The 10,862-nt window shown below is 43.2% G+C and overlaps 2 protein-coding genes across 2 annotated transcripts in view; one reads left to right on the top strand and one right to left on the bottom strand.

The window, feature by feature from the left end:
- CSUI_008213 (transmembrane amino acid transporter protein) overlaps positions 1-3,839 on the bottom strand; it is a 9,695-nt gene extending 5,856 nt beyond the window's left edge. Inside the window, exons 1-3 of the mRNA XM_068068348.1 lie at positions 2,379-3,839; positions 895-1,226; positions 254-463 (exon numbers count right to left, since the gene is read on the bottom strand). Coding sequence (XP_067919672.1) covers positions 254-463; positions 895-1,226; positions 2,379-2,802 — 966 coding nt within the window. The 5' untranslated portion in view covers positions 2,803-3,839. The remainder of the gene's footprint in view (positions 1-253; positions 464-894; positions 1,227-2,378) is intronic.
- Positions 3,840-4,010: 171 nt separating this feature from the next.
- Positions 4,011-10,446, top strand: CSUI_008212 (uncharacterized protein; the record flags this gene model as incomplete). Its single annotated transcript, XM_068068347.1, has 7 exons — positions 4,011-4,171; positions 4,876-5,129; positions 6,409-6,441; positions 7,739-7,785; positions 8,396-8,503; positions 9,379-9,429; positions 10,258-10,446. Coding segments are annotated over exons 2-7 (492 nt in total), but the record flags the coding sequence as incomplete, so codon positions are not given.
- Between the last annotated feature and the right edge of the window lie 416 nt (positions 10,447-10,862).

Raw genomic sequence — 10,862 nt, 5'->3', positions numbered from 1 at the left:
GACCGTTACAAGGGACTTCAAGGTTGTTTGCATATCTTTCACAAGAGACTTGTAGAGACTCCTTCTCTCTCCAAAGAGAAGCGAGTTTATTTCAGCGCTCTCTTCTAAATCTCTCTCTTGAGCTGCTCTCTCTCCTCCTTTTTCTCCGTCTCTTTTTTCCTCCTTTTCTCTCTTCTTCTTCTTCTTCTGTCCACCGAAGAAGCGACAGAACGGAAGACAGAAGAGAGAGAACTAGCTCCCCCCCCTTGCTTACCTGCATGAAGGCAAATAAGAAGACGTTAAAAGACTTGAAGAAATTCCAGTTGATGTTTAAGAAAACAATAGGATGAGTCTGTCTTTGTATGAGACCGCACGATCGATATATCACACAAGAAAGAGAGAAAAGTAACGAACAAACTGGGACGAAGGTAAAGTGCCGAAGAGCCGATAATCTCCGCTGTATAGACAGCGGGAAGATGATCATCTGAAGGAGGAAAGAAAAACAAATCATCAGAGAAGCACAACCCTTCCTGTAAGAAGCTTACACTTTCTCCAGGGTGTATGTACAGACACTGTAGAAGAGTTATCCAACTACAGAAATTCATCTTCAAGGACGAAATCTAAGTGCCTTCTGCCAGTGAAGCAGATGGTGTATGTATATGTATGTATAAATATGTATGTACGAATATGGATGTACATGTATGCATGTATATGTTGTGTATGTCTGTATGTATGAATATGTCTATGTATGAGTGTACCTTTTGATGTAAGTGTGTCTGCACTGAGTATGTTTTGCACCTACAGAGAAGAGAGTGAGGGAGAAGAGAAGGACTACTGATAACGTCTCGCAAGGAGAGCCAAACAATCTATTCTTGCTTGAACTCATCCCTCCTCTTTTTCTTTGAAGTGCCTTACCATGCTAAGACAGAGAAGAAGGCTTCGATGGTGAAGAGCGTTATCTAAGATTCCAAGACTTTCGAGACTTGAAGGGAGAAAGTCGCCGAGAAAGACGAGAAAAGATAAAGAGACGCCTATTCCATTCAGTACAATTACTAGATCAACGACATTTCTCCCTAGAGCAGGGATCGCCTTATGTGCGAGACCAGAGTACGTAGAAGTTCGAAAGAGCTTTGATGAGGCGAGTAAGATATATGTCGTGAAAAAAGAGACAAACGCATGCATGCAAAGAAGAGATAAACCAATCACTAGACCACATTCCTCCATAGCATACGGAGTCGCTAAGACACCTGAAGAGAAAAAGAAACAAGACCAAAAGACGGGAGATTGCAAGAGAGAGAAGGCGTAGAGCTCAAACGGAAAGCAGAGAGAAGACGGGGGGTGTCTTGCCTAAGCGTCCATACATCGGACATATATTTATATCTGTCGACTTATATGTGGCTGTATGATTGCATACACCCAAACGCTCGACATCGATTGAGAATGAAAGAAAGAGACAGACAAATGGAGAAGGTTCAGCCTTGTTCTTTCTTTCTTTCTTTCTCACGAGTGCATGAAAACATATATTTATATATATATATATATCAGATGTATCTATTTCGGTGTATCGGTCGATGAAAACTGAAGTAGCTTTCTGCTTACACCAACTTCACGTATAGAAATGTGTAAGAGTAGCTAGAGCAGAGAAAGATCTTTCGTTCTACGGACAACAAAGAGAATCGAGAAGAATGGTAGGATAAACAGAAACAAGCGTCTGTGTCTTGGTGTATTGCCTAAAAGCCGAGAAACTGGAATCGAAATAAAAAGATGCATATACACCTAATCTACACGTCCGTCTTTACGACATCCCCTGGTGTACATACACCACAGTCTATCGTATCGCCCGTGTACACCATCATAACCACTCCTCCTCCTCCTACTCCTCATACCATCCTCTCCTCGATACTACCACATCATCATCCTCACGAGAAAAAGAAAAAGGTTCTCCTCTTCATCTTTTACCGGTCATCTTGAATTGTCTTCAAACGATACATCTTCCTTCCTCACATCAGAACACAGCCTACGACTAACGCAACGCTAGCTAATCGCCACACCATCCACACAGAGGCGCACCTACGTGCCTATCTCTACATACAGATAGACACATAAACTGAATACATACAATGCACCGCACGTCTCCACGTATACATATGCACAAACACATACATCTATATCTGTATATATAGATGTACGAATAGTGTATTCCGGTCTGTTTGAGACAAGAGCAAAGTGTTTATATGCACGAGTGGACAGAAGGAAATGAAAAAAGAAGACGAAACATTTCTTGTCTTCTCTCTGCAAACGATGGATAAGAAAGCTCTTTCCCATCCTTCTTATACCATCGACATAGAAGAATCATGACAATAGGGCCATACGACTTCTCTCCATCCACCTGCGGTTACCTGCTCCGAGACAAGAGGAAGCAAGAGTAAAGATAGACCCTCGGATGGAACCTCGCTCAATAGGAGAGAAAGCTCTTCTTTGCCAGGAGATCGATGAGGAAGGCGACCCGTCTTCCTCATGGACATCATGCTGATCTAAATCCCTTTCTTCTTCTTCCTCCCTTTCGACATCTCTGCCTTCTCTTGCTAAGACAGAAGGAGAAGAAGGAAGGTGGATAGATGGGTTCAATTCTCTTTCTGCAACCTGAGGTATGGAGTGAGGAACTTCAGTGTGACAAGAAGAGAAGGAAGAAGGATGGACAGATGATGAAGAGGACGGACAAGGGCGAGAAGAAGAAGAGAGGGAAGACGGAGAACTTCTCTTCTTATTCTTCTCGGTAGTAAGATGATGAGGATTGTGAACAAGAGATTCGGGAGTTTTCATGTTGGAGAGGGAGAAGAATGACTTACGACATCACACTTAGAAAAAGAAGTCCCACAGAAAGAGTGAAAAGATTCATCACGGATTGACCAACTCCCTCTCAAATGACAAAGGGAAAGGAGAGAGACCCAAGATGATAATACTAATGATGGTGCATTCAGTTCAGCGGGAAGAAGAGAAGAGAATCTGTGTCGCTATCTTATTATCTTCCTTTCCACCCCTGCCGAGAAGACTTTGCAAAGGCCTATGTCGATTTAGATGAGAAAGCAAGAGGGACACCGTCGGACGAAGGAGAAACAAGAGAAGCCCCACTTCCTTGGCTTTCTTTCTGTCTGTGTGTCTGTGAGCTTTCAGGCCGCTTTTGGAAGAGCTGAGATATGATGCTTCATGGATTCTGATGAAAAGACATACACAGGGGAGGCTACGAGAGACCCGGAGGAAGATGGAGAAGGAAAACGTAGCTCTGTAGTGATGTGCTTCCTCTCTTGTAGAGAATTGGAGAAGAAGGAGGCGTGGCTGGATGAACTATAGCATGGGGGCGAGAACAGAAAAGAAGAGAAAAAAAAAGAAGGATGGTAGTAACGCATTCTTTTTCTCTCTTTCTTTCTCTTAACCATAGCGACGTACGATGAGAGGAAGAAGAATGGAAAGAAGTACGCCAGGGATGAAGATACACCCGCACCTTGAGGAAAACAGGGAGGGAAGATGAAAGAAAAGGAAGAAAGGGAGATGCAAACACTCGATGTGTAAAAAGAAGAGAGGAAGAGAGACAGAAAGAAACTAAGAAACGAAAAGGAAAGAACGGACGACCGTCTAACTGAAAGGATGGTTAAAGCAGAAGAGACTTTTGAGACGACTGGGTGTAGTGACAAAGCCCGGCTGCACACTCCTTCCTGGACAAGAGAACTTTGCTTCTTTCTTTCTTTCTTTTTTCTTTATGCGTTCTCTTCTTTCCTTCTACAACTATTTCTCTTCTTGTAGAGACCCGGTAGACGCTTAACATAGGTAGACATGACCGCTGCCTTCTTAGCTCTCCAGATTCACAAGTTAGATGCGAGCTTTTCCTTCGTTTTTTCTCTTTCCGTAGCCCCCGCGTCGTCGTTGAGCTGAATGAGGGCCACCGCATGCACGCAAGCAACCGAAGAGCAGCGCGTGGACGGAGAGTGAAGGGAGAGAAGACGAGGACGAGATGAAGAGATATATACAGGATACCGCGAGGAGAAGGGAATCGATACGGAAGTATTTTCTTCGTCATTTTCATGAAGGCAGTAGGCGTTTTTTCCTTTTTCTCGAGTATTTCAACTGCTGCAGAATCAGGATCTCCTTTCCTTCTTCCCTGAGGGGTACATCACGGCTCTATCTTTCTCACTGGGTTAGTCTCTTCTCTTCTTGGCTTTGTTTCGACCGAGGGTTGCTTCTCGATAAGTCTAATACCTCGGGCTGGCCGAGTGAAAGAGATTTTGTAGACTCCTAGAATCGTATCTTTCTTTCTTAGAAGGGAGACAATGAAGTAGCTCTCTTCACCTTCTCTTTATTACATGCAAGCCTTCTGAAGTTCTATCCCTCCTTTCTTGCCATTCACCCCGTCTCCTTCTGTCGTTCCCCGCATGGGTCTTTCGTCTTTCTTTGTCGTGTATTCACTCTCTCTTGTTTTTTATCTCTTCACTTGCGACTGTCCATAGGGACGATATTCCCTTTTCTACTTAGCTTGAGAATGGATACCTCGCTTTTTCCTCTTTCTGCGTGACTCGGCGTTTCATCGTCTTGTTCTTTCTTGCGGCCACGGGGGATAGGGAAGGTGGGGAGAATCTAAGGCAAAACAAAGTCCAAGCATCGAAATACCTAGGCGAGAGAAAAAGAGAATTCCTTCCCTGGACTTTTCCTAACAAAGCTATCGTTTTTCTTTTTCGTTCGACTCATCGTTGTTTCACTGCATGCAAAAGAAAACGGGGAAGACCCGGATGGAAAGAAAGAAAGAAGGCGGGGACGATCTCTTCCGTTCTCCTTCAGTCTCTTCTTTCTGTTTGTAACGTCTCCTTGGTTTTTGTCTCTCTGTTACTTCGGCCTTCTTGTCAGAGCCCGACATCTTCGTCGTTTTCTTAATCAGGTTCTCTTTTCTAAAAGCGGCTACGTCGATTCAGGATTGAGAGAGAAGAAACATTATCTCAACCCTCTTGTCACATTGTCCGCCCTCTAATACAAAAGAAGATCCTGTTTCTTCTTTCCTTTCGAGAGCCTTCATTCTTCCCTTTTCTCCTCACAGGAGATGGAGGACCTCATTTTCCATCTTTTCTTTGTCGTCCCGTTGACAAGGTGGATCACCGGGCCCGGTAAGCCTTTTTCTCTCTTTCACCAACAGAGCATGCACGTACGTAGGGAAGATGTCCTCCTTGAAAGATACTTCTTTACATCATTCTGCCCTTCTCTTTTCTATGCGAAGTATGGACCAGACATCAGAGAGGAGTTCTTTCCACGTCCGCTATACTACACCTTGTCGTTGTCCATTACATTCCCTTCTTACACGATGAAGGGGAGAATAGAAACATGTTTCTCTCCATATTTGTGTGACTGTAGAGCTTCCTCTTGTCGACTACTATGCAAGTCGTCCAAGTCGTTCATACGCACTGGAGTGAGTAACTTACCAGTAGGGGTAACAAGCGTGTACTTCCTCTCCAGGGGAAAAAAGCCTTTTCTCTCTCTTTCTCTAGTCAGGCAAGGAACACCTCACGCCCACATCAAACCTTGGTACTTCAGTTTCGTCGTACACGTCTTAGATGATCTGCACTACAGTTGGGTATGGTCGTCATTGAGAGGTTAGCGTTCTTTTGTTTGAAACATGGGGGAGCTGTGAGAATTGTTAGACGGCGGAGAAGCATAGCTCTTCTAAAAATCCGCGAACTATCTGCTCAAGATGGCTTCTGCTTCCGAAGAAAGGCGGGCGTGTAGACTATTACGTAAACTCACTGAACACGCATACTCATATATATGGTGTCTTCGGAGCTCCAAACATCAGTGTCGATACTTCCTGCTTTCAAAGGCCGGGATGTGTGCACCTGAGACTGGGCTTTATTTGTACACCTATTATTGTTATGCATGTACACACGAAGTTGGGGCTTATGTACACTTAAGATTGCAGTGTATGTACACTTGAGATTGGGGTGTACGTACACTTGAGTTTGGGGTGTACGTACACCTGAGATTGGGGTGTACGTACACCTGAGATTGGGGTGTATGTACACGTGAGAATGGGGTGTGTATACACCCTGAGATTGAGGTCTATGCACACCTGAGATTTGGATGTATTTGCTATCTCTGTGCGGCTGTAGTCTCGTGTATTCGCTTCATCCCACGCTCGGTCGAAGCCAGCGATATGATGTTACTGTTGTTTTGTCCCGTATCATAGTAAACTTGTGTGTTCCCTCCAAATGACGCCGTTCTGAGGTTCACTATCAGTCCCGACCAGAATCCCAGCTGAGCAGACAGAGAAAATGACCGTTGGATTAGCAGTGGGAAGTGAACAAACTCAGATCATCATTCCCATATATACTCAGAAAGCCGATCAGCTGACAGGTGTGAGAGGAGTCTGCTTCTTGCGTTTTTTGCGTGCAGACAGATCCTGGAATAAGAAATCAAATCGCATTGGTAAGGTGTGAGGACTTCTGCTTCTCCTGCGTTGTCTACCTTTGCATATGTGTGTCACCACTCGCAGATACATGCACACATACAAACACACACTGTTCTTTCTTTCTGTCGCTCTTCATTTGAAGAAAGGTGCTTGTAGTACGTGGTTGGGGTGTGTAGGTGTGTCCTCGGTAAATCTCGGTGTGTGGGCGGGCTCATGCATAACAGATCTCTGTAGCACTAAACTGCCTGAGTCTGTGTGTGGCATGCATACTTAGTACAGCTATTTATATGTAAGTGTATCATTCTTCGAAGCATGCATCGAGAATGCTTGTAGCTTTGAAGTTTTTCTCGACCTATAAGCTTCACCCGCACATTCATTTAGAACCGCATCTTCTTTGGTAATTCGTACACCCGTACCTGGAGATTTCTCAGTGATCTCTCATCTACAAGAAAACTGCTACATAGCCAGTGCGCGCGTGCGCATGTTTGCGTCTTCTCATCGCTCTGTTCCTTTGATTTTCTTTCTATGACGCATGCACGGGCAACTATCTATACGCCTTGATAGCATTTCTTCTCTTCACTGGACTACATCGCTCTTCTCCTATACATTCTTGTTTACATTCATTCAGGTGACGTTTCCTCGTGCCATCCACGCCTGCTCTCTCTTCAGTGTACGATATGATTGCGTGCATGAATATATATATATATATTTGTATGTATTCATGCATGCATTCTATCTCTTTCTTTTTGTATGTATTATATCTCTGGAGCTGTGTCTTTCCAAATCTGTGTACATTTGCATAGTGTGTATCTTCCTTCATCTGCGTCGATTTCGTGCGTGCCAGTACATTAACCAACACATTGAGAAATGAATAAAGACGAAGTGTATCTATATATTCAGAGGGAATGTCTTCTTAATGCCTGCTCTGTTCAGGGGATACGGTAACTTCTTTCTGCCTATATACATAGGGGCTCAGATAGCTTTCATCAGTCGTGTCTGCACGACCTATAGGGATGCGTATGTATACGCGTATATATATATATATAGATATACGTGTATAAAAAGTATATATGTATACGAAATATGGAGAATGGACCACAATTCTTAGCGAGATTTAGACTCGTTGAATCCGACCATAGTAATATTAGTGATAAGGTTTTTCTCATTAGTGACACCTCAGGGAGGTGTACGTACACCGTGCATCCATTGTGCTGTACGTACATCTGACAGCATTTATATTGACTTCTTTGTTCGGCATGTGGTTTTTGCCAGTGTATTCCTTTTCCTCTCTCTCCCTTGTATCTTTGTCTCCAGGTATCATTTTAGCTGTCGGCGTTCTCTTCTGCATTGGCGTCTTGCAGGTGAAGAGAAAAGAAGATGCTTTTCTCTCGTGTGACACTTGCAGTCGAGAGTTGTTCTCCCCGTCGAACAGAATGATAGGGAGTTTCGCTGGATCCTTTTCTTATTCTTTCACTCGTTGATGTGAATGAGATATGTTTTTCTAAGACACTTTCTTCTGTCTTCACACTTCCTTTTTCTTCCTGCTAGCTCTTCACTATCGACTTCTGGAAGTAGAAGACGTATCATAGCCAAGCACGTGTGACGAACGGGTCCATGTGACTGACTGTTTAATAGTGTTCACGCGTATGTCGTATATATGTGTATATGTATATCTAATTATAGATATAGATATATAGGTGTGTAGGGCATCGAAGTCGTAGATCCATATGTACCATCTTCATAGCCACACTGTATGCTTATACCCATCGATGTCTACAGACCTGTGTATCTAGTTGAGACTTTCACGTAGACAGAAGAATGTCTTAGGTGGAGACCTGTGTATGTTCTATAAGCGTGGGTACATAAAGATATATACATATATTCACAGCTATAGATGTATCGACTAAGACAGGGAGAGGTCTTTCGACGTGTATGTGTACACGCTGGCTTCGGTCGCTCCCGTGTTTGTAGTCTGGACGAGAGCATCAGAATCACTACGAAACTCTAGGTGTAGATCCAACGTCTCCTCCTAAGGTTGTCGCCGCTGCTTATCGAAAACTTTCCCTCGCCTATCATCCTGTAAGTCTTTCATCCCCACAAGGGAAACCAAACATTCTCTTCTCTTCACTCATAGACGTCAAAAATCAATCGGATCAGTCAAGGGCAGTTCAAGCGTCTTCATTGCTATCTATCTATCTATATATCTTTGATCTCCTTATTCATCTATCTATCTTAATGTAAGAGAGGAATGTTCATCTCTCGTTAGTCACTCTCTACCTGCTGTATATCCTTCCTTGTGGTATATGTCTATCTATGCTCCTCTATTTGTGTTGTCTGAATTAGAGATCTCTATGGAGAGATAGGTGAAGAGAAAGTCTGTGTCGGTCTATGATTAGAGATAGATATTTGTACAAGGTCGTAAAAGCCTTTCTACGGAGTAGATGACTACTATCTGACCTTAATATTAACCTGTATGAGTATGTGTGGAGACCCGGATACTTGGGTATAGGTATGTGTATGTACCCTTACGACTGTGTGACCTACGCCTAGATACTTGTAGTAGACATCTATATGAGTAAGTACATATGGCTATAGATTTCTCTTTCTATATGAGTTTCTTAGGAGCTAACTTTGTTCTATTCATCAACTGTAGGCGCGTTAACAGTTCTTCCCTCCTCTCTTCTCGCCATTTCTTCGATACACCTATCTCTTAGCAGATATAGACCCACCTTTTTCATCTTCGCCCTGCTACTGCCACACACATATGCACCGTATCTCCTTCCTATTCATCTCTGTACATACACAAACCTATGGATGCAAAACCGAGTATTTTTTCTACGGATGTATAGAATGCTCTACAGAAGTCTACCTATATGATATACACTAGATATCTGCGACTGCGAAGAGAGATTTTGTCGCCGCCTTTCCCTTGTTTTCTTCTTCCTGTCTCTCAGGATAGGAATCCTCATCCTGATGCCAAGGAGACTTTCGCAAAGATTCGAGAGGTAGGATTTTCATCTTCTACCTTTCTTCTTTCATCTTCTTTCTTCTTTCTTCTCCTTCTTTTCTTCATTGTTAACGAGAGAGAGGAGTCTCTCGTACAGTATCTCCCTATCGCCCACTTGGCGGTGCTTTCCCCTGGGGCTTCTCGCGATCTCATTCAACTTCTTTCTTAGAAAAGAAGAGAAGTCTCTGACTGGAGACATGTCCTTAAGAACCTCTCCTTTCTCAGAGCTCATCGTCATCAAGCCTCTATCAAATCTTCTTTTCATTCTTTCTTCTGCTTCTTCTTGTATAGTTTTATGTGGCGTGTAGCTATGGACTTTTGGATAGAACTCCTCTCCGGCGTGCAAGCATGCATGCATGCAATCACGAACGATGGCAAAGATGAACTTGTAGACATCGAAGAGCAACATGATTCTCTTCATTGCGGAGAGACAGAAGGAGACAGCAGAGGAATTTTCTCACACCCCTTATTCTTTGTTCTCTTTCTCTCTCCTGCCTTTCTCTCTTCTCTGTCGTCTGTCCTTGGACGTTCGAGAGAGAGAAGTCATAGAGAGACGCAGCCCTTCACGCAGCATGCGAAAGAAAGAGAGGAGAAAGGACAACAATTAAGAGAGAAGACAGAGAGGACTCAGATAGTTTCAGGAATGAAAAAGGAGTGTTAAGGATGCTCGGGTCAACGAGCCGAAGAGGAGGATCGATCTGCCTTTATGTATCGATTGTGTAGGTGTCGATGCTGGGTTAACTCATCCCAGATCGCTGTACGTACAGCATGAGAGAGAGAGGTCTTGTGTGTTCTTTCTTTGTTTCTCTTTTTTCTTGTCTTGTAGGCGAATGAAATCTTATCGAATGAAAAGAGGAGAAATTCCTACTGTCGATTTGGTGACTTCAGTGCAGAAGGCGAGATTGACGAAGAGCAGTTTTATGATGTGCTTTTTCTCGCCGTCTTTCAATTTCTTATTCCCTTGCTCTTTGCTTATGTCTATACCTATGGAGCCGATTCCGCTGCTTCTCGACAGGTAGGTTCTTCCCATCTCTCTCTCTTCTACTAGTAGATCTCTTTTCATTCATGCCGAGATCAGCTCAAGAAAGAGAAAGAGACAGGGAATAGATGTGAATTCTTGATATTTTGACGGGCCTGTCTATATCTGAAGTGAGCAGTGATGTAGACTGAATGAGGTGTATGTACACCAGAATCATGCAAGCTGCCCTTCACGTTCAGATAGTACAGATATGGCCTAGGGAAGGATAAGTAAGCAAGAGCAGTTTTGCTTTTGTCGCAGTCTGTTCTTTTTTCCGAATCTTTCTCTTCTTTTTATTCTTTAATCTATCTATCTATCTTTAATCTATCTATCTATCTATCTATCTATCTTTAATCTATCTATCTATCTATCTATCTATATCTATCTATCTATATCTATCTATCTATCTATCT

The sequence above is a fragment of the Cystoisospora suis genome, assembly GCF_002600585.1.
Source record: "Cystoisospora suis strain Wien I chromosome Unknown contig_4543, whole genome shotgun sequence".
Classification (NCBI taxonomy): Eukaryota; Apicomplexa; class Conoidasida; order Eucoccidiorida; family Sarcocystidae; genus Cystoisospora; species Cystoisospora suis.
This window is presented reverse-complemented; position numbering and strand designations above follow the sequence as displayed.